This window comes from Heteronotia binoei, chromosome 4 (assembly GCF_032191835.1).
Source record: "Heteronotia binoei isolate CCM8104 ecotype False Entrance Well chromosome 4, APGP_CSIRO_Hbin_v1, whole genome shotgun sequence".
NCBI classification, from domain to species: Eukaryota; Metazoa; Chordata; class Lepidosauria; order Squamata; family Gekkonidae; genus Heteronotia; species Heteronotia binoei.
The window spans coordinates 16,236,695-16,260,618 of record NC_083226.1 but is presented as its reverse complement, the minus strand read 5'-3'; the positions used below and the strand labels follow the sequence as shown (position 1 = coordinate 16,260,618).

General features: G+C 44.2%; 1 protein-coding gene across 21 annotated transcripts in view; it reads right to left on the bottom strand.

The window, feature by feature from the left end:
• Positions 1 to 23,924, bottom strand: part of ADGRL3 (adhesion G protein-coupled receptor L3) — an 813,661-nt gene that overhangs the window by 26,919 nt on the left and 762,818 nt on the right. For 7 of the 21 annotated variants that reach the window (XM_060236810.1, XM_060236818.1, XM_060236815.1 and 4 more), the window contains 2 exons: positions 20,581 to 20,598; positions 12,638 to 14,967 (listed from right to left, as the gene is read on the bottom strand). The exons of 2 other annotated variants lie outside the window; for them this stretch is intronic. In XM_060236810.1, coding sequence (XP_060092793.1) covers positions 14,168 to 14,967; positions 20,581 to 20,598 — 818 coding nt within the window. In that variant the 3' untranslated portion in view covers positions 12,638 to 14,167. Of the gene's footprint in view, positions 1 to 12,637; positions 14,968 to 20,546; positions 20,599 to 23,924 lie in introns of those variants that run through there. 12 more of the 21 variants (XM_060236814.1, XM_060236819.1, XM_060236817.1 and 9 more) reach the window with 2 other exon arrangements.

Below are 23,924 nucleotides of genomic sequence, written 5' to 3'. Positions count from 1 at the left end.
CACTCCTCTTCTCCACAGCGCTTCCATCCAAGCTCGCACAAGCTGCCGTGGGGCTGCAACTTGCTCCGCCTCTTTTCCAGCAGAAGCAGAAACTGGTTTTCAGGGGATCTTGCTTGCCATGGAAAATAGGCGGAGCGAGTTGCAGCCCCGCAGCAGCTTGTGCAAAATCGGACAGAAGCCCCGCAGAGAAGAGGAGCGTGAGACCGGAATAAGGCTAGTGGGGAATTGGTCATTGTCTCTGAGCATCTACAAGTAGAAGTTCTGAAGCTTTGAGGAACCTCCCTTTCTGTTTCTCCTCTTCAAATTTGTCTTTGATTGAAATGGGGTTTATTAGGAGATAGAATTCCCACAAGGGGGGGGGGGGTTGGACATATGGATTTTTTGGATTTAAGGGAGAAATTGTATAAAGACGAATTAAGAGAAATTAACAGTCCTACTGGTGGGGCAACACCTGCTTCAAACAGAAATCTACTGCAAAATTCAGTCAGTGCCTGGGAAGCCTTTTGGTCAACAACGTCTGTTCCTGTCTACTTCTGCCTAGAGGACTTTGCTGACTGCATCTTTGTTTTGCTCCTAGCATTGCAATATCACAGATCAAGTGTTTCACCCCAGCAGATGTCTGCCTGCCCCTAGCATGGTTGTCATTATCATTACGGTTTTCTTGTATACTTATATTGTTTTATGTGTATTGTGAAAGTCCAGAAGAGAGTAATGTACCAATGAGCAGAACAAGAAAGTTAAAAAAACCCCAAGCAAACAGACCAAGCTTACACAATAGTAAAAAGTCATTTATCAGAATTGAAGACCCCTACACCTTTTGCCAAATCAGTGGGTTTTAGACCAAATCAAGCCTGAATTCTCCCTAGAAGCTAAAATGACTAAACTGAGTAGGGTTGTCAATCCCCAGTTGGGGGCAGGGGATCCCCCAATTTGGAGGCCCTCCCCCTGCATCAGGGTCATCAGAAAGCGGGGGGGAGGGGAATATCTGCTGGGCACTCCATTGTACCTTATGGAGACCAATCCCCATAGGGTATAATGGAGAATTGATCTGTGGGTATCTGGAGCTCTGGGGTAACTCTGGGGGTATCTGGGGCTCTGAGATACCACCAAATAAAGACACCAAATTTTCAGCATAGCATCTGGGGCCTCTCCTCAAAGCACCCCCTCCCCAAAGTTTCAAAAAGATTGGACCCAAAAGAAGATGTCCCTATAGTTCATTATTCCAAATGGAGGGAAGGCTTGCAGTCCCTTTAAACATGACGGCCAGAACTCCCTTTGGAAGTCAATTGTGCTTGTCACCCCCAAAGTCCCCAGATATTTCTTGAGTCAGACCTGGCAACCCTAAAACTGAGGCTATCGTACTTTGGTCACATTCTGAGAAGACAAGAATGCCTGGGAAAATGGAAAGGAGCAGGCAAAGAAGGAGGCCCAACAGAAGACGAATTGACTCAATCAAGGAAGCCACGGCCCTCATGCAAGACCTGAGCGAGGCTGTTAATAAGACCTTTGGGAAAACATTAACTCATAATCAGAAGTGACTTGACTTCCCTTATCACGCCCCCACACATCTCACCTATGCTTTGTCAGGGGGGAGCCATAAAAACAGTAAATATAGAAAAGTATCAAAAATATATAATTAAAAACATATTTTGACAAATATGGTTAACATACTGATGTCCTGGAAGCTACTGAGCTGTCCATATTTTACAGATCCCCCTCGATGAAGCATAGGCAAAACATATAGGAGTCAGCATATAAAAATATTTTCCCCCCACTGCACCAATGATTTTTTTAAAAATATTTTCCTCTTAAGAGTACTGTAACCTGCTTTGGTGATTTGTTTCTGGTTGGAAGGGTAGGGAGCATGTTCTTGATAAACCATTTAAACAATAAATGGGATCTCCAACACCTAAAACACCCTTCAAAAAAACCCTCTCTAACCTTTTCATCTGAGCAGTCAAGAAATGAATCCACAGATCCTTCCTAGCAGCTTAATGACAGGCTGTGAGAAAATGTTTACTGCTCTCCTCCTTCTCACTTTGTTTCACGGCATTCCTTCCCATCCTGTTAATGGATGAACAATTCCTTCTCTTCTGGTAGTCTTTTAAATAGACAGAAATGGTCAGTCTTATTTCCTCCTTAATCCTATTCTCGAAGGTGAACACTTCTGTATTTCCGGGCCTCTCTATCTCATCATAGACTTGTCTTGTACCCATTTGTGAGTAATCTCCTGAACGCTTACAAATCTTTCTTTAAGCGAATATTGGACAAATCAAGTGCTACACCATCTCAGCTTCTCAGAGTTCTCTAGAATTATCCTGTCGGCCACTCCATTCTTCTTCTAAAGTAGTGGAAGCGATAGATATCAAGGGCCTTTGTATTACAAATTTACATTTGTGCCTTGGGTTCAGTTTGTCAACTCCCTATGTCTTTTTGTGCCAAATCTTTTATCTTCTGGTTTACAGCTGTGCTTCTGGTTCTTCCCTCCTATCTCTCCTGGTGGCAAAGGAATCCATCCAGTTCTCCAATTCCTTCTTGTACTCTGAGCTCTGTCCTCTCCTGGTGGCACTCTTCCATACTTTTGTTTCATACAGAAATTGCACAAGAAGTTTGTAGACTAACATGAGCTACCTCGTTCTAGGCTGGCACGCATCCATTTATCCTTATGCTTTTCAAGTGGATTTTCAGCTGCTGCGTACCTGCTCTGTAGGATTTCTCTCTTGGATGCATTTCTTAAGAATTCATATCATAATCCTGTGTGTGACCATAGAAAAATTCTTTCTGGAATCTAGACAGACCTTCTTCACCCCTTCCTTCTTATCTGCTAAACCAAGGGTGGCCAAACTGTGGCTTGGGAGCCACATGTGACTATTTCACACATATTGTGTGGCTCTCGAAGCCCCCCACCCCCACCCCATCAGCCACCAACCCATCGGCTGGCTTGGAGAAAGCATTTATCTCTTTAAATCACTTATCCAAGCCAAGTCAGCGGGCAGCTTGGAGAATGCATTTAAAGGTCGTTCTGCCTCTCCTTTGCCCATCTATTTGCCTTCCTTCCTTCCTTCCTTCCTTCCTTCCTTCCTTCCTTCCTTCCTTCCTTCCTTCCTTCCTTCCTTCCTTCCTTCCTTCCTTCCTTCCTTCCTTCCTTCCTTCCTTCCTTCCTTCCTTCCTTCCTCCCTCTTTCACTGACTCCCCTCACCCAGATATTTTTTTAAAAGACTCATGGCCATCAATTCACTTCCCTGTCACTCTTCCCATACTAGAGACATATGGTTTACCACTAGTATGTTTCCAAAACAGCTTCTCTCATTCTGAAAAAGTCCACTTTAAATGCAATATCTACTGCCTTGTGAGTGCTTTCTCCCACAAAAGCGTCTCTGTATTCTGTAGAAGTTCTTCCGTGCTGCTTGGAACCAAATCTAAACCAGCAGAACACCTTACTTCCTTCTTAGCCTTCTGAAAGAGATGTCTTGAATGCATTCCAATAATTTTTGCTGGGATATCTAGCTTGTACTCCTTTTCTGTCAGCTTCCCAAGGAATTCCTCATTTACTGGCTGCGGTGAGTGCTCCAAAGTCTGTCAGAGTACAAGTCGTTTATGTGTACACCGAAAGTCATCTTTGGTTCAAAGAGATCCCAGGAGGCCTAAGACCACACTGGCCAAGATGGTCCAGCGATCCTGGCTCAGTAGCTTCAAGGTCTAAACATTCTTCTCCTACCTTCACATGGACACCAACTGCCACCCTCTTTATCCTGAGAAATGGGTTAGTATTCAGCAGCAGTCAAAACTCAGCAATAACAACATAAGGCATGAAGCTGGGGTGATTAAAAAGCAGACACAGACAAATCAGAGAAACGTGAACTGAGCGATTCAGTGGCCAGTACACGCAGCCTTCTCTCTGCGCTGTTGTATCAGTAGTCAACAGAATGAATGCTGCTATAATTACCTGCACAAATTGCCATTTACAGGGCAACCTTAGGCAACGTAATTCCGGTCTAAACTCATTGATGGGTTAGGAGTAACTCTGCAGAGAACTGCACTCTCCATTTGCAGCAGGGGGTGCCATTCCCCAGCCTTCTGTTGGGGCCAGTCTTGTGCCGGAATGCTTATGGCCACCCCCTGTTTACGGCCAAAACATTTTACATCCAAGTGCCAGTGAAAAACTATCAAATCCCCTACCTGGTTTCTGACTTACCAAATTTCACAGAGCTGTTAAACTGATGTCCTGCATTTTTACAGCAGTTTTGAATCCTTTTACTATGTTACCTCAGGCTTACTACTTCATCCATCAAAGATAGGAGCTCTTTATCAGTACACGTCCTTGCTTGGTGGTGGTGGTGGACAGCGCCATGGATTTATGGTGACCCTTAATGTTTTCAAGGCGCAAGAGCTATTAAGAGGACCATTACCTGCCTCTGCAAAGCAACCCTGGTGTTCCTTGGAGGTCTCCCATCCAAGTAGTAGCCAGGGCTGACCCTTCTTGGCTTCTGAGATCTGACGAGATCAGGCTAACCTGGGCTATCCAGATCAGTCTTCGCTTATTGAAATTTAAATTGTCTTAATTTTAGGCCGTAATTCCACACTTAGTGGATTTTCCCTCGACAGTGATTTTCAGGGTGCCAAATATTAATCGGAGGTCACTTGCTGCACAATCCTAAAAAGAGCTATGCCTTTCTAATCCCATTGATATTAATGGATTTAGATGGGCGTAGCTCTGTTTAGGATTGCAAACTAATCACAAAGAAGCAATTTCCTGCCATGGAACACCATTTCTGTTGAGATGCTGCTTGCTTCTTACTGTTTCTCACACCTTCTTTTATGGCCACTGCCCCTTCGAGCAAAGTCCCCACTGGCCACTCTGGCCCCCCTCCCCAATCCTATGCTGAGTTCCTCCACTCTAAACTAGGGATTCCAGCCTCCAGATGGAGCCTGGGTATCTCCCAGAATTACAGCTTGTCTCTAGACTACAGAGATCAGTTCCTGTAGAGAAAAGGGACGCTTTTGAGGGTAGAGTGTATTGCCTTGAGGTCCCTGTCCTTCCCAGGCTCCATCCTCAAATTTCCAGGAATTCCCCAACTCAGTTGGCGGGGCTTTGGTTGAGGTGGCTGGTGTCTTAACTTCTATAGGCCTCCCCTGCTGCAAACCACCTGCACCTGCAAATGATAACATCTATATCAGGGGTGTCAAACAAGTGGCCTGGGGGACAAATCATGCCCCCTGGAGGGCTCCTATCAGGCCTTTGAGCAACAGGCTGCTGTCTGCTTCCTTCTCCCTCTCTCACTTCCTTCTGCACAACATCTTGCTTAGTCAGGCTTGCTCAATTGCACAGAAACTACAGAACAAAGCCTCTATTTTCTCCATTGGCTGAGGCTCCGCCATTGGGAAGGGGAGGAGGGAGAGCTTGGCAAAGCAATGGCAGAGCTACTAAACCAAGCCTCTCTTTCTATTGGCTGAGGCTCCTCCCCACCCTGGTCCCCTAGGGAAGGAAGGAGCCAGAGCTTCCTTTGCCCAGTTTCCTGGATTGCCCAGGAGAAATATGAAGCAAGCACCTTTAAGATTAATGATTGCTAATGTTTTAAGCATTTTTTTAAAAGTTTTTTTTAAAAAAATCTTTAATTGTGTTTGTCTGACAAGGTCTCATTTATGTCAGATCCGGCCCTCATAACAAATGAGTTTGACACCCCTATACTATCACCATGCGCCATAGGCAGTGACCTGGTTCCATCTGTCAATATGCCAACCTTGAACGTGGCAAGGGGTATAAATCCATTGTCAGGGATCTTTTGGGATTGCCATTATTTTTACATTAATTGGTCAGGTTTTATTGGAATTATGCTGAATTGTTTTATCATTTTACTATTTTGCTGTGATCTGCCCTGAGCCCACTTGTGGGGAATGATGGGCCAGAACCCCCCTAAATAAAGAAAAAAAATTAAACCCTAAGACCTTCAAAATAAATGGGTTCCTACTGGAGTAATTCTACACAGGAGTGCACTGCAAACAAGGTGTCTGTAGCCATCTACTAGAGCAGAGCATTCACATCTTTGACATCAACCACTGACACATCATCAAATCTTTCACAGTCCTCCGCCACTCAAGCTGAATATCGCTTACTGCATTTTTTCTCTTTTTTTAAAAACTGATACCGTGGGCATGATCTAGTCAAAGACATACACTTTAAAGTCCCGCGAATGTCCACAAGAAAAAGTCTCAAAGATTTTAGTTCTCCCCTAGCTCCATCTTGCGGGTTGTAAGTTGGCTTAAAAAGTATTAAGAAAGGAAACGTTCAGAACACACAAACCCTGCCAGGTCATAACTACTTGAGGACTTGGCTTCTGGGAAATAAATAAAAGGAAATGTCTTGGTAGTTGTGAATTTGACATGAAAGTCTAGAAGAACATCACACATGAATACACGTGAAGCTGCCCTTCTATTGACTCAGACCCTTGTTCCATCAAAGTCAGTATTGTCTACTCATACTGGTAGCATCTCTCCAGGGTCTCAGGCAGAGACCTTTCCCATCACCTACTGTCTGGTCTTTTAACCTGGAGATGCCAGGGACTGAACCTGGAACTTCCTGCATGCAAAGCAGAGGCTCTTCCACTGAGCCACAGCCCCTCCCCATCCTTTACTACGACAATACTTCTCTTGCTATCCAAATCATAACCAAACGTATACCCTCTAACCACAACCAACTTCCCTTCTTTCTTGCAACGATTACTTTATGCTTGGCTTTCCCCCCCTGGAGAGTGTCCCCCCACCCCATGACCACAATTAATTCCCCAACATTTCTGAGGTAACAACTGGAAGACGTGCCTATTGGTAACATTCTCACACCCAAGACTGCAGCTTGGCCAAACTCCTCTCTGCAGGTTAACCATACAGAAAGAGGGAGCATTTTATCCACTTTGCTCTGCAACAGCTTGGCCAGTGCTGGCTCCTAAAACAGGGTTTGCAAACCAATCAAACCATTTCCTTTGCAAAAAACAGAACAAATTTTAGAGTCATGCAAAAGACTCGGTCGAATTTTTTGCAAGAATGATCAAACAGTGGGGCTGCATGAGAATCCGACGGGCAGGAGCGCCATGTTCTGTAGAGCGAATGGGCTGAAACAGATGCAGTTCTCTCTGAGTACCGGCAGTTTAGCATGACAGCCAGCCCCGTAGCCAGGATTTAATTGGGGGGGGGAGGGGCTTTAATTTTTTTGGAATTAAAAAAAAAAGTAAAACGGTAAACCCTAACCCTGTGCAAGCACCAGTCATTTCCGACTCTGGGGTGATGTTGCTTTCACAACGTTTTCACAGCAGACTTTTTACAGAGTGGTTTGCCATTGCCTTCCCCAGTCATCTACGCTTCCACCCCAGCAAACTGGGTACTCATTTGACCGACCTCAGAAGGATGGAAGGCTGAGTCAACCTGGAGCCGGCTTCCACCGAGATTCCGGCTTCCACCAGGATCAGGTCGTGAGCAGAGCTCGGACTGCAATACTGCAGCTTACCACTCTGTGCCATGGGGCTCTTTAAAAAAAAGTACTTCCTTCCTTTTCCTAGGTATGTAGCTATATATGTGAAGAATTATTTTTTGGTACAGGAGCATCCTTCCACCTATGCAGACTAACCCGCATTCTTAAGCAGTATGGTTCAAGAACAACGACACAATGCTTTTGTAGCCAAGGCTGTAGTCCTGCGCACCTTTACACGACAGGACTTACTGCTGAGTAGACATGCTCAGGAGTGAGCTCCTACACCTAGAAATCTAGCTTTCCAGGCAGAAGGTTAGCTGATACGTTCAGTTTTCCACACACAGAGATCTCTTTTACATGATGTGGTATTTAATAATGCTATACCCCTCTACCCGCAATCTGTCATAATATACTTCCGGAAAAGTTTTAGCCAATGACACATGAAGTTGCTCCTACACTGAATTAGATCCTTGGTCAGTCATTCAAACTGGCAATAGTTCTTCAGGGCCTCAGACAAGAGCTGTTTCATATCACTTATTACCTTATCCTTCTAACTGGAAATATCAGGAATAGAACCTGAGACCTTCTGCATGCCACGCAGAGGCTCTTTAACTGAGTCACAGTTGTATGGGTAGATAAACTCTCAAAGAGATAGCTGACCAGATGCTCTTTAATTTCCCCTAGAATAGCTGCCTGTGTAGTGGGGTTGCTTTAATTAAACTGAAAGTGTGGCTTTGTTTTATTTCTCAGGCGAGAGTGATTTCACCATTCATGATCAGATGTCTCTAAACCTTTTACATTTGATTAACATTCAGGACGCGACGCATTATCCACAATGGCTCTCTTGATAAGCGTGTGCATAAACGCCTGGCTCGTTGGCGGGGCTAATTAATGGGCTCGTGGCATCTCGCGAGCTGTGGATAACATTCCAGCTTCTCGTGAGCAATTTGCAAACTTTGTCCAGCGCTTCCCATTCCACAAGTTTACTGAATTATGTTCTGTATGACAGCCCAGGGTAACGACACTGTTCAAAATATGGCTGCTGCTAGAGGGGAAAATGCAGGGAGCGTGTACAGTTTAAACTACAGAAATCAGCTTGTGCGAAACTACAACGAACCATGGAGCTCTCCAGCTGATCACACGCTTTAGCAACAGAAAGCCAAAATGCACTTTGCTATACCGCTGAAAGTCAACGTATGTTCAGCCTCTCTGGCTGAGGAATCCTGCACCCCTGTTGAGTTCTTAATGGATGATTTCAAGCTTTCTGCATTCTCAGTAGTCCTCCTCAGCCATTATAGGTACCAAGTAGTTTTGCAAAACCAGGGAGATTAGTAAGGACCTCTCCTGTGAAAGGACTTGGAATTGTACATAATTAGATCACAGCCAGTATTTCCTGCATTTCAGGGCCCCTTCAATCTGCTGTTTGTACTTTTATCCTTCATAATCACACATTTAAATGTCTTCCTAGCAAGGAGCCATTGTGTGGCATCTGAAGAAGTGGGACTTTGGTCCACACAAGCTCGTTCTGGAATAAAAATCATGTTACAGGCGCAATCCTAAAAAGAATACACTTCTCTAGATCCACTAAAGTCTATGGGGCTAGAAGGGTTGAATACTTCTTAGGGTGGCACTGTTAGCCTTTAAGGGGCTACAAGGCTTATGTTTACTTTCACATCTAGGGAAAAGGGTCTCTATCATTTTACGAGGAAATTCCTTAATACTAGCTTTGGATACACAGATAGCGCACATTTTATGAACAGGATTTAATTGTACACTAATCTAAGAAGAACAAAGCAGGAGTCAGGTTGCATCTTTAAGACCAACCAACTTTTTTTGAGAACGTAAGCTTTCGTGTATTCTCTAAGCACACTTCATCAGATGAGGACCACAATACCTGATCCCCTCGTCTGATGAAGTGTGCTTAGAGAGCCACGAAAGTGTACGTTCTCAATAAAACTTGGTTGGTCTTAAAGGTGCGAACTGACTCCTGCTTTGTTCAACTGCTTTAGACCAACACAGCTGCCCTCTTGGAACTAGCCTAAGATGTTAAGGGTGTGGGTTCAGACCCTGTACTTTTAATTCATGTTGGTGAGCCCTGAGAACACTTTTAAAAAAGCATTCCCCATAACAGAATTAAGAGGATTAGGACCACACTTTGTGTGTCCAGCACCAACGGCAACGCTCAGGATCCCAAAATCTCCTTCAGATCCCTGGACTGAAAGAAGTTTGATTGTCCACCACTAGAGCATTTTCGACACTCTGTGGAATGCCCTCTTCGAAAACATCAGGGCCCTGAGGGGCCTGCCACAGTTCCACTGGGCCTGTAGGACCGAACTGTTTAAACTTGCCTGCAACGGTTAAGGGGAGGTAGCAAATGCCCCACAGCACTGACAATCCCATTGGACAAAGTCAGATATTCAGAAACATCAACGCGTATCTTAGATTTTATGGTTAAAAATTTGTGGAATTGATTTTTTTGTATATTGTTTTTCATATTCTATGTGGTTTTTAACGGTTGTTAGCAACCCTGAGCCCGTTAAGGGAGGGCAGGATATAAATTTGATAAAATAAAATAAAATGGCATGGAAAATACTGAAAGCTCAGAAGAATACAGCATCCCTTTGGCTTCCTGGATCCAGTACGATGTATTGGTTTGACTGCCATACTTGGATCTGGAAAACCCAGGTTCAGATCTCCACTCTGCAATGTTGAAATCACATCACACTCTGCAATGCAAGCTTGCCGGATGCCTTTGGGCCACTGACGTACTCTCACTATCATCACAGTGTGATTTTTAAAATGGAGAAGATAATTCAATCCACATTGGGTCCTCCATGGGAAGAAAACTGAGGTATATAGGAAAATTGGGTGCTTCCTAAAGAAGTGGGATTCTGCCACAGCCATGCTTGCTTGAAACAGCCACCAGAGGGGGAACCTCCCTTATCCCAGAAACTGTTATCAGTCCATTTCAAGCTACTACCTATTTGTCACATAACCTGGAGTTCTACATTATACATCAAGATTCACTTTGTGGGTTCTGCTTAGATGTGGGTTCTATGTGAGTTCTGCCTCACTTTGACTATGTGTGGGTTCTGCATCACTTTGTCTGCGTTCATCATTTTCAGAACATCTGTCCTATTCTGAGTAGATACATGATAATCATGGAGTGAGACTGTGCTGATCCTCTTGGTCTCTGCATGACAGGACTGCCAGCTCTGGCTTAAGAAATTCCTAGTGATGGGGGGGGGCGGAGCCTGGAGACAATAGAGTTTGGGGAGAGGATGGAGCTCAGTGGGGGATATGATTCCATACAGTTTGCCCTCTGAAGCTACCATTTCCCCCCAGGGGAACAGATTTCAGTGCCCTGGAGATCAGTCCTAATTCTAGGAGAACTCCAGCCCGCACCTGGAAGATGGCAACCCCACTGCACAATGATGGCTTATTGCACAACATGGGGCTTTTCTGCATTCTCATTTCCCTCGCTCATAAGTTCCTGTTACTTCAGGGTTTTTTTTCCTTATTGCATGCAAGTTTTGCTCCCTCTAGTGGTCAATTCAATATTATACTGGTTTATGTGTGGCATAAAAACCTGCAGGGAGATATGCTGGACATAACAAACTGGTGTAGTACCAAATTGGCCACTAGAGGGAGCAAAATATGCGTGGAACAGAGGGGGGGGGGAAACCCTGAAGTAACAGGAACTTTTCTCTTTTTTTGCTGGCAAGTTTATGGCAACCTCATAGGGGTTTCATGGCAAGAGAAGTTCAGAGATACTAGTCAAGGCAAACCCAACTTGGCTTCCAAGATCTGATGAGATCAGGCTAACGTGGCCTATCCAGGTCAGGTCAACAGGAAGTTGCAAGCAAGGAACATAAGAATAAGGAAAAGCCCCTGCTGTCACTTCACTGTCACCTGTGTGGGGCTAAAAAGGGGGCAGTCTTTATGTTCTCATGAGAGTTCTCTCTCTTCCTGAAATACTCTTGGAACCAGAGGTGACCTTTGCACACAGCTACCCCTAAGGGGGGCATCAAAATAATTTCATATTAACCAGCAATCGTTCTAGTTCCGCTCTGTTGATTTACTTGCAATTATGTATTTTCTTTATCTGCTGGAAAAGCCAGTTCGAGCTTCTATCTCAACAAGTTAACTTTAAGTAGAACTGGTGGTTTTTATTTATTTATTTCCCCCCCAAATCCTGCAAACAAGTCATCCACAAAAAGTTTGGGGTGTGGAATACCAGAGATTTCCCACCAATATCTCCCTAGAGGATACATTCAAAACTGCTATTTTATCTTCTCCTGAAACACAAGAGAGCTTTATTTCCCCCTCCATACACCAAAGCAACTGGGAGTAAGATGCCTCCTTTCCAGATAACATGATTAACAACAGCCCAGGGGCACTGGAAAGAAGAACAAAGGATCTTGGAGAGGCTTCATAGGTGTTGGTTTTTCCTCTGTGGCATTATATCCTCAGCCAAAGCTACACAAAGGATGGATAACAACTGGGCTGCTTACAGATGGGCACTTTAAGGTGATCCAGAGATGCCTTAAAAACTGACTAGAAAAACCTGTCCAAACGTGCACATCTGCCGCCCACCTCCGTCCTGTACTCACCCCGTCCTCTGGTGTCCTAAGAGCGGCTCAAAAAAATTTCTGAGCTCTTTGGTGTCTGGATGCAGAAGCACACAAGCGAGACTGATTGGTGGTGTGAACTCGCCAATTTGCTCTAAGCGCTCACTGGTATTCTTCTTCTAAAAAAACCTGCCCAGAACGCATAAGCGGCTGGACGGTTTGAGATGCTTCTTTTTTGAGCCTGCCCGATTTGGGACACATCCCATGTGCCCCAAACTGCCCGTCTGTAAGCATCCCTTGTGAGACATGCTATCTAAAATCCTGTCCACATCAAAGGCCAATGCTGAAGCAGAGCTACAGTTGCAGAGTTCTCTAGTCCAAACAGCATCTTTCTCTGCCTCCCTCCAGAGTCTAACTGTTAGTCTATGTTTTCAACATCCTTCCTGCGTAATTCTGTGCTGAATTAGCCTTTTATTTGCATAGCTACCTTCAGCAGAAAAAAAAATACACACCAAAAAAGAAAAGACAGCTGAATTCCTTTTGCTCAAGTCGGCAACAGGGAGAGAAATCAAGAAAGACCAATGGCACAGGACATACATAACAGTTCCTTCTAAATCTTAATCAGTTGTTTATTGGTTGGCAAACAAATGTCACTTTTACAACAAATATTAGTAATGAGGTCATTCAACTTGGCGACCATACAAAATGCATCATAAATTAAAAAAAAGTAGAATCTGTGCTGCTAATTTACCTCCAGGGAAGGCCTACATTACTTTAAATCTTGTCAAATAAATACATTTCCTGTTAGGAAAATAATGGAAGGATTTTTTTTTTTTTTACCACTCAAAATAGGTTTTTATTTTCTCTCTCCCCCCAATCTTTGCTCTGAGTCAGTCAATTTTTTTTTTAACCTCTGCAGTACAAGTTCCTAGCTTGGGGATGGGATTTTGGCTCCTGCAGAGGACGGCATGTTCAAATGCAGAAGTCCCAATGACTCCCCTGAGGATATATCGTCTCTTAGAAGGGTACCTAATGTCTTGGAGAAAGGCTGCATGCCACGAATGCAGCACCTTCTCACTGGTTGTGCACTGTAAACATAAAAGTTTGTCCAGCTCTCCTAATTTGCAAAATGTTTGGTTGACAAATTTATAAAGAAATACAGAGTTAGGAAAGAAAATACCTTAAGACTACTGGAGAATGGAGTTTCTAAATCAATATGGGGAGGGAAAAAAAGATCTTTATCGAGTGAATTTCTTTCTTTTTGCCCAGTGGAAAACAAATTTATATGGAAAAATGGCAAAAAAGGAGGATGTATGAAAAATCTTGCTCCTACTGGTAGACAACCTTGCGAGACCAGCACAACAGAAAAAAGTTTGTTTTTTTCCACTACATTAACAGGGACGCAAGTTCTGGCGGAACAAAAAGCAGACTATATGTGCAATGCTAGTATCTGTACATTACATAGGAATTGTTCCATTTTTTTCTCTGCCATTAGAATTATCATCAGTTAATACAGCAAAACATAAAAAATATGCTGTGTAGCATACAGTTACAGACTTCCCTTCTATTTCATTAAGGTTTGCTCCACAGCTTAAGTGGGCCGTGGTGAAATCAAATGATGAGAGACCAAAAAACTATTATGTGATACAGATTCGGAATAAACAGGGTTTTTTTTTGCTATTTTTGTTTCTTTTTTTGTGCAGCACTCCAATCTAGATGCATCATTGCTAGTCGTCGCAAATGCACGTTCGGCCTTGTGGAAATCAGGTCCTTGGTAATAAGAGGAAGAGCGCATCCAAAGATGCTTAAACGAATACAGTTATAATTTCAGACGGCCACACAGCAGGCCATTTTATTTTTCCTGTCGCATCCCTTCATTCGCTTCCTGAAGTCTCTCTGAGGTGGGGGTAGGGGGTGGGAAGGGGGGACAGGAGAGAGGGGGATCACAGCCATTAGCATTCTTCCTGGGCGTGCCTAGAAATCCTATTAAAAAGGTATGAGAATTGTTTGTCGTTTAGAACAGCATGAAGTGGGAGAATACACAATATTACCACCGCTTTGATTTAACTTTGAACAGTAATCCGAGCGCTGGGCGAGGAGCATTTGTTTTTGTTAAAACATCTCGCTTCGTCTTCTATAGACTAGTGACCAAGTGAGCCGGTCCTTTGGAAGTTTCTTCCGATGGGGTCCCATCCTTGTTTGGCGGGACTATAAATCCATCACTGCTGCCTCGCCCCAGCTGGTAGTAAGTGTGTAGCTGTTGGACGTGGTTTCTGGAGCCCAGGTTTGGCATGCTCTTGTAGTACACGTCGTCAACATCACTACTTTTGGCTGACGGGGGGTCGGTCTGAGTGCTGGTGGTGATGCTTTCCGAGGCCGGCATGCCAGCCAGCGCAGGCATACTAGTATAAAGAGAGTCCCTATTGGGTGACTGGAGATCTTCTGTGTGCTCATTGGTTAGCAAGGGGAAAAAACTCTCGCTGTTGTCTTGTGGAATCCGTCTCCTGCTGTAATGGTGAGGCTGGTGGTTCTCTGCAGAATAAACCCTCGGGGGGAGCAACGGGGCATCCGACTCCTCGTGGATGAGTTCCAAGCCCAGGCTCTCTTCTTGGCTGAAGGAGGTGGCGTCATCGAGAACAATGGCGTCGTCCTTGCTCCCACCACCCAGGTTGTTGACCAGCTTGTTCATCAGGTTCCTGCTCTGTTCGCTGGAGCACTCGTGGTTGTTCAGGTAGGAAGGTATGTAGTTGGAAGTGAGTTCTTTCAGAATCTTTTTCTCTAAGGCGGTCTCACTGTGGTTATAGCTACGGTCAATGATTTGCACACAGTTGCTCAGGTATTCACTGCTGGCAATGCTGTAGCTATTGCCGTGGCTACCATTCAGTGGTAGAGTATCCATGACACTTGTATCCCTGGCATTGTTCAGAAGCCCCTCTGAAAAATATCACACAAGAAAGGTTGACTTGTACCAACAGGTATATGCATGGGGGATCCTGTTCTACACGGCTATTGCCCTAATGGGCAATGCAATTGCAATATTCTTTGGCTACATTCTACAGAAACCGTGCACAAAATAAAAGAGACAGAGAGAGAGAGAGAGAGAAAAGGAATGGAAAAGGGGGGGGAGTACATAAATTTTAAAGTTTGGAGGCAAGGAAAACCACACAAGACTAAAACAGGCTTTTCCAACAGGCTTGTTGTATGAAAACAAGGGCTTCTTGTTGACAACAACAATATACTTCCCCTCCGCTGGAAGTCATGTCTCCACAGAATTCCCAAGCTCCTAGCAAAACATTCCTACTGATGTGAAGGCAGGGGTAATACTGCTGAACTTAGCTCAAAATTAGTTCTGAAAGGGTCTCTTGGTTTATTTAAAGGAATTCTGAGCATGAGCGAGTGGTGAGGTTTTTTTTGTAATGGTCTAATGAAAACAAATTGCGTTCTGAGCATAAATCCTCAGGATAAAATCCAATTTGTCATGCACAGCAACCCCACTGAGGACAATGGAGATGTGCAAGTTCATTAAACGCCAAGTTTGAACTTGGTATCAAGTTTATGTATAAAAAATTAATTGTGGATATAATTACTTTCTTAAAAATTCTAAAACACCTTTGAGGTGTCTAACAGGACTACCTGCGTGTTGGCTGATGATTGCTACACAGCTGTTCATGACTGATAGGAAAACCCAATCAAGGAGGCATTGGGGACTATGAGCTCCCAAAGTACAATACAAAAACGGCAAAACTTAACTGCATTACTTTGCAGAACAGTAGCAAACACTAAAGATTACCCTCACTGCTGCACTGCTGACACAATTCAATGTAAAGCACAACTACCTAAAGGCGGGTGTACAACCCAGTCCTATGGCTACGTACTCAAGATGGTTTCAGTAACTCCTGGTCACTAGTAATCCTGCAGCGATCCTGTTCACGTTTACCTGGGAGTAATCTCAATGAACACAGAGTACATCTGTAGAAATAAATGCAGTTTGCAAGAATGCAGTTCTAAGCATACTTTGTAGACAGTGATTTCAGTTGAACTCAACTGGGCTTCGAACCAAACATGCTTAGAACCAATCTGCATTTGCAGAGGCATGCAGATCAACAACTTTTATTCTGCAAGTTTTAAGCCAGCCCACAATTTGCAATATTAAATACTAAAACTGGCCAGTTGCTAATGAACAACTGGCATGCTGACTTTCAAGTCGCTTATTAGGACCTGTAGAAATGAATTCATCTATAACAACCAGAACTGTGTCAACAGTTGCAGCTGTGATTATATTCTTTTCGTTTTGCTGCTATGTTTGTTGAGCAATACAACTGTGAGGTTTTTGTATCTGAGTTTGGAAGATTTAACTCGTGGTTGATTTGTGTTTGGGGTGTTCTTCCTCCCTCCCTCCCCCGCCTCCAGTTCAACGCTGCCCTTGCTGGGGCAGGGGGAATCCGTTGCTAGACCTTGCGGGATGCAGAAGTCCTAAGACTACATCTGAATTGGCACACAGGGAATGAGGGATGCCCAGGGCCTGGAAATAGAAAAGCTTTTTTAGGGGGATCATTAGTTATACACATGACCGATACGTATCATGTTTGTACAGATATATAGACATTTTCTGTTCATAAAAAAACTTAGAAACTGATTTGTTTCCTGTACCTAAATAAGAGGACAATAAAATGTGAACGATTCAGAATCACAGAAGGCTCTGCTGGTATGAAATGGTACCAGTATTGGGAACCTGAGAGCATTTTGCATGTGAGGTTTAAATCTGCCTTTCAGTCTCTTAAGAACATAAGAAGAGCCCTGCTGGATCAGACCAGCAGTCCATCTTGGCCAGCATCCTGTCCCACAGTGGCCAACCAGTTCCTCTCGAGGTCCGACAACAAGGCACAGAGGCCGAGGCCTTCCCTTGATGTTGCCTCCTGCCTCTGGAATTCAGAGGCTTAGGCCTCTCTTCTTTTCTATTTAGGTCTCATTTGTTCTGACACAGAAGAGGAAAGGGGGCGGGGGATAGCGATCATTAAGGCCAATAAAAGAGTAAAGACTGGATGGGAAAATTAACGGAAGAAGAAGTGCTTACAGCTTCACATGCGGCTATGACCTGGGCACATCCCGATGGCAGCTGTCTCGTTGCTGTAGCACATGACCAGTAACACAGCAAGAGACATAAGCAGGAGCAGGAATCTTTCCTCCACCGAATGCTTACTGTAGGGCATCAGCTATGCAAACTACAACCCTGGCCATGAAAATGCCATCCTAAGCAGCATAGCTAGATTCAAGTCTAGTTAACAGCTTAGGAGACCAACACGATTTTCAGGGTACGAACTTTCGAGTTTTGAGAGGTACTCTGACGAAGGGAGCACTGACCCCCAAAAGCTCGTGTCCCCCAAAACCTTGTTAGTTCTCTAAAGTGCTACTAGACCTCTACGGCAGAACAACATGGCTACCCTCCGGAACCATCCTACACAGAGATCTACTGCTCTATTTCCACTGAGGTTTGTGGGCTTTCGAGGGATGCAACTCCATTTAAGATGACACCATTAGTCCCTGCCAAGTCATCTAGAATTTAACTCTAGCTTTGTTAATATTAAGTATGGATTTTTTAATGCCTGATAAAGGCTCGGATTTGAATAACTGCCGGCCCTTCAGAGCAAGCCAGATTTGCTTAACCATATCTTGTTCTGCTGCAGGGGACACAAAACTACCCTTAATTTGCCTGCCAGTCTTTGCGGAATCATCTTCTACAGAAAGGCAGGGCTGCTACTCTGCTGTAAACTGACTGCTTTCTCATGCCCTAATCCTCTGCTCAGCCACATTTCGAAGCCTCCCTCTGGCCAAAGGAAGGCTCTGAAACTTAGCTAAATGGAGAAGTAGGATACAAGCTGTTACATATTATAATTCCTACTGCTGTATGGGGCCTGAGCTTGAAGCATGTGTTCATTACTCTCCAGGATCCTGATGCCTACATTCTGATTGGCCGTTCCCTTAGAACTGGCCAATCGAGACGCGAGGAATTTCTTACAGGAAAGGCAAATGAAAGATCCTGGAGAGACCAATAGGAGGGATTGCTGCAACCAAAGGGGGCGTGTTTTACTCAGTCACTGTATATATTGAGCGAGTTGCTTGTGTTGTTTGGGACTGTTCCTTCTTGAATAAACTGTTGCTGCTTACTTAAGAATTGACTGAACTCACTTTACAATACAAGCCACCATCTTTCCTCTTTTAAATATCAGGCCTGAGTGCCAAATTCCAAATTACTGTAGACATGGGTCCTAACTGGTGGTTGCCAATACTGTTTTAGAGGGGAAATTTGCTGTTCAAAAACTGCGATTAGGTAAATCCTGATTGGGATTGTGGCACAGCAGCACCAGCTGATCTTGTCCCTCACCCCTCACCATGGGGAGATGTTCCAGTAGCCCTAAAGGCATAGAGTGGGGAAACAAGATCACTTGTTGTCGCCTCACTTCAGTCCTCATCAGGATTAGGTGCTGGGAGGTGATATGACCACCATCTTCAAGTACTTGAAGGGCTGTCATACAGAGGATGGTGCAAAGTTTTTTGTTGCTCCAGAAGGTCAGACCAGAACCAACGGGTTGAAATTAAATCCAAAGAAATTAAACATTAGGAAGAACTTCCTGACATAGCGGTTCCTCAGTGGAACAGGTTTCCTCGGGAGGTGGTGGGCTCTCCTTCTTTGGGGTTTTCTAACAGAGGCTAGATGGCCATCTGAAAGCAATGCTGATTCTGTGAATTAGGTAGATCATGAGAAGGAGGGCAGGAAGGGTTGCATCAGTGCTTAGTTCTCGTGGCCCTTTCTTGCACGCCCAGGGAAATACTGCTTGCCACTTTGATGCCACACTGATGTAACAAACACGAATGTTACACACTGATGTAACAAACACGAATTTGAGCAGACTTTGGAGGACGATGGAAGACAGGAGGGCCTGGCGTGACTTGCTCCATGGGGTCGCAACAAAGAGTCGGACTCGACTGTGCGACTGAACAACAACAAGCAATTTTTCTCCAGGCCAATAATCCTGGAGGTTTTTTGCCATCTTCTGGGCAGGGAGCGGGGGCCACTGGGGGTGTGGTGGAGGTATTTGAGTTTCCTGCATTATGCGAGGGGTTGGACTGGATGACCCTAGAGGTACCTTCCAACTCTACGACTCCATGCTTGTGGCTATTTTTAAATGGCTCATTCCCACCCCTAAAATATTATCGGTGGCCACGGGTTGGGTCTGTGTCTGCTGTAACATGTAGTTTTGCTCTGCGGAGAATGCCTGTGCGGCCTGAAAACCATCTTGTTGCTTTGTGATTTTTTTTGTTCACCTTAATAAGGGTAATTCTGTTGGTCATGTGGAGCTGCTCAGACTGCAAGCTTGGACAGCTGCTCTGGAAGGGCCGAAAGAGCAATAAGCCGCCACCATCTGGGAGGCCCACCCTTTGAGAGACAAGGGTCAGCCTTCTGATGCTTATCATCCACCAGGGATTCCCTTAATTAATATTATAATCCTCTAGATAAACGCAAAACATGAGAGAAGATTATGGCTCCCGTATGCTTCCCCTGCTCCCGTTAGTTCAGATGCTGTTGCCAACGATGGCAGACCAGGCTGAACAGAGACTCTTGGATTAGAAAAAGCAATTTGTTGACAACAAAGATTAATGGCCATTCACATCCGCAAGAAAAAAACCCCCTTTTAATACACTGTCAGGGTACCTTCTGAAAATACTGAATTCAGTCTGCATCTGTGAGGCATTAGAGATAGCATGTCTGCTCGGGCTTAGGAAGTGTCACAGTAGAGTTTGCGATTTCTCTGAATTGAAATGTCCCCAAAATGTCACTCTTATTTTGGACTTCAGATATTTGCTGGATATACGGCTAACCTGTATTTTCAGACAGACAGAAAAGGCTGGGCATAAAAACAGGGCAGCCATCACAGACGTAGAATGAAGCCATTTATTTTCATCGCATAAATCTCGACCAACAATCCACAATGCTGAAGGGGGGGGGGGACATAAAAAAGGTGTCGCAAAGGTCTGGTGTGGTAATGAGTGCCTCTTTCTCTAGAGTGGTCGTGGCTAGGTAGTTTATGCATTAAGGCATTGCTCCTCATTCCTTCTGCCAATGCATAGAATTACCAGTGAGGTGATTTTGTTTTGGAGGGAAACAAAGGAATTGCGTTGCATTGCCAATGGATTCTGCCTCTCATGAGATGTGCCACAGTGACATGAGGAGACAGCATGGCAGTTTAGCAGACAAAAACTGCATCAACTGAAATGTCATTCTTGTACATGAACACACAAAGCTAAATAAAAAGACATAAACACACGCACACACACACTGGATGAAAGACAAAACGAAAACAGACACAACAACGGAAGCCATCTAATCTCTATCAAGACACGGATAATGTGGCTTATTGTTCTCGATTTCTGCATTGGGATGGATGGACTGGTTTTAAATTATCTACATCATCGAAATATGATGCATTTAAAAAAAGTGAACCAAAAAAAATTACATTTGATATGCAATGTTTAGCTTTACTCCCATACTTGTCTCTCTGTAGGGCTCTAAACGACAGCATGAAGAAAAGGAAAGAAAAAACAACAAGTAAGCTTACAGCGACAATAGGAGGAAGGTGAGTCAAAAGCAAATTGATGATATGCCGCAAAAGGATTAAACGGAAACCATTTCGACTTCTGGAAGCACATGACGTAATTTTACATGGTTTAGAAAGGATTAGCCACAGCATGATTGATGCACAACAATAAACACAGTTATCGAATCCCCCCTTCCTTATATATATTTTTTCAAGATGCAATCCAAAATTAAAAAGGGAAACCAAAAAAGTACCAGCCTTGTAGTCTGAAAGCACCCAAGGTATTTCCCGAAGTCTTAAAATGAGAGCTTTCATTTACTCTTATTTATTACACTTATTAGCTTTACCGTTAAAACGAGCGCCTTCTCTTCTCTCTGAGCACTGCCTTATTATTGCAGACTTCTCCCTCATCCAGAGTGCCAAGGGCTCTTTAACGAAGCCTTAGTGTTTTGAAGGGTATTTCAAAAACAGTGCCAAGCTTTGCCGTGTCCCAGTGCAAAGCCCACTGAAATAGGTACAAGGCTTGTTGGAACTAAGGACACTTCATTAGACTATCAGGAAATGAATCCCCAAAGAATTTTTTTGAGTTCCAATATTGCTTGTCTTAGTAGCTGGTTTCCTGGAGGCTTCAGCCAAACCCTTATTCAGTCTAAAGTGAGTTGGTCTTTGCTCCGTTTTGGCCTACAACTCTTTTGAGTGCCCACTATCTTCCTAGGCGTACCGGGTTGGCTGCTGGTGGAGGATGGGGGGTTAGGGTTGCCAGATCCAGGGTGGGAAACTCCTGGAGATTTGAGGATGGAGCCTGGGGAGAACAGGGACCTCAGTGGGGTACAATGGCATAGCATCCACCCTCCAAAGCATCCATTTTCTACAGAGGAACTGGAGAGGATCTGTAATTCCAGGGGATCCCCAGATCCCACCTGGAGGCTGCCATTTCTAGATCTTCAAGTAAATCACCAATCTTGGTCTGCCATTTGAGGAAGGTTCATGCAAAGTGGCCAGTTCTCCAGATAACAGTGCAGATGGATAATGTCTTTCCCTTCATGGCGGGAATCTCCAATATTAAGAGTTGTTTGTAGGTTCAGTTTCCAATGCATTTGCTGCCCTGGAGTTGGCATTTATTTGGGTGAAGAGTCCCTACATTTGGCAGTGGTGTGTTCAGGTGTTCTGAATCCTATCCTCAAAACTGAAAGTTAGGCTAGCATGGCTGAAATCACCACAGGTTGACAAGGATGCACCCAATATAGCCCCACAGAGCTATAAAACCTGAGATGTGGACTTGTGGAGGGCAGCACACTTTGAATGTGCCATGTTAAAATCTCCTTGTAACTTGAAAAGCCATCCTATTTAGAGAGAAGGGTGTCCTAGGGCCCATATTCAACAATGTGCTCCCCATCGTTCATATGCCAGGTGGGTAGTATTTTGCTCTGTGACATCCCTGGATCATTCCACAAGCACTCTCTATGTGGAACAGTCCCTGGGAGTTTTCATTTTAAAGTGGTGACTGTATTTTGTTTTGAAATGGTGAACCAATCGGAAGAAGGACTATTGAGTTGGGGGTTAAACTATCCCCAAATGTGTTGCTGGCCTCCATCTTTGAGCCCCTGTTTTGAAGTCCAGCCAGGGTTTTGTTTTTTTTTTAAGCAGGAATGCACAAGAACGCAGTTCTGGCTGGCTTGGGGCATCTGGGGTGTGTGGCCTAATATGCAAATGAGCTCATGCTGGTCTTTTTCCACCAAACAAGCCCCGTGTGAAACAATGGTGACATCAGGGTGTGGTCTAATATGCAAATGGCTTCCTGCTGGGCTTTCTCTATCCCAAAAAAGCCTCAAGGCCAACTATACATTTTTGTATCTTTCTGCTTGAGAGGAGATAACTGATAATGATATGCAGGGGAAGAGCATAGAAATTTTAATTGGGATAAACAGGGTTGCCAATTCTGGGTTGGGAATCTGCTGGAGACTTAGAAGTGCAGCCTGCGCAGAGCAGGGTTTAGGAGAGGGGGACCCCATGGGGCTATTGTACCATAGACTTCACCCTCTAAGATAGCCATTTTCTCCAAGAGAACTGATCTTTGTAGTCTGGGGATTAGTTATAATTTCAGATTTCTAAACCCCACCTAGAGATTGGCAACCCTAGTGTATGGGAGGCAGAGTGCTGTAGCCATGGTGATGGGAGGCTAGGTATGGAAGTATTGGAAAGGGACTAGGAAAAATTACCTTGGGAAACTGAGTAAGAAGGTGAGCCCTCCAGAGATAGAGATTGGCATATTTTGTGCAAAAGTGTATATTACATGCATTGAGCTTTATATATAAAGAAATAAGAATGCAAATTAATAAAGACAGGAACAAGATTCCTTGTGGAGGGAGATGGAACTTTAGGCCTCGTTCCTGCAGGTCAATTCTACTAGCAGGATGTGTTTTCATACAACAGAAAGAGCCTTCCGCAGCTGAAAAAAAAACACCTTTTGCAAGTAGAACAGGTTTGTGAGAGCCAGGCTGCAAAGCTGAGACAAAGTGAAACATCCTGTAAATGCAAAACTGGGAGGAAAGAGGACATTTTTAGATTACTGCTAAAGCTTTCGCACTCAGACATCAGCATTGATTCTAAGAGTTTCGTGGAAGAGAAGGTCACCAAACTTCTCAGGGTCAAACTAGATGTTACAGAGGAGATGCATGAAGAGACTCGTAATTTTTTTAAAACCTTAAAAGCAGCAATGTAAAACTGCCAGTATGAAGAGAAGAATAACAGTGGAAAGGGAGAAAGGATCTACAAATCCAGAGGTCCTTATGCTGCCACCCATGGAGAGCTGCATTAGCAGTTGCCATCAACAAAGAGAATCATGCTTACATCCTCTTTATGAGGAGGCTCAGAGCTTATGTGTTCCTTCGGGGGCAGCTCTTTCAAGGTAGGAACCACCTGCTGACCACAAGCCCCATGGGGCAAGGACCTTGCCCGCTTTCCTGAAACAAGGGGACGGGGCCACTGTGCTAACCCTTTCAATTTCTGCCATTTGCCCATTTAAATCCCCCCTACCCAATCTGGAAAGAATCTGCAATGTTCCCTCTAAGCTGAGTTAGCGTGTGCTAGCTCACATATTTTTAGCCTCCAGCTCACACATTTTTGTCTTAGCTCGGGAAAAATGGCCCCAGGGCGCAATAATTTATGCAGTAGCTTGCAGCTTTAATACCAGTAGCTCACAATTTTAATACCAATAGCTCACAAAGTAAAATTTTTGCCCCCAAGACTCTACAGCTTAGAGGGAACATCTAAACCCTTTATTTATTTATTGCCTCT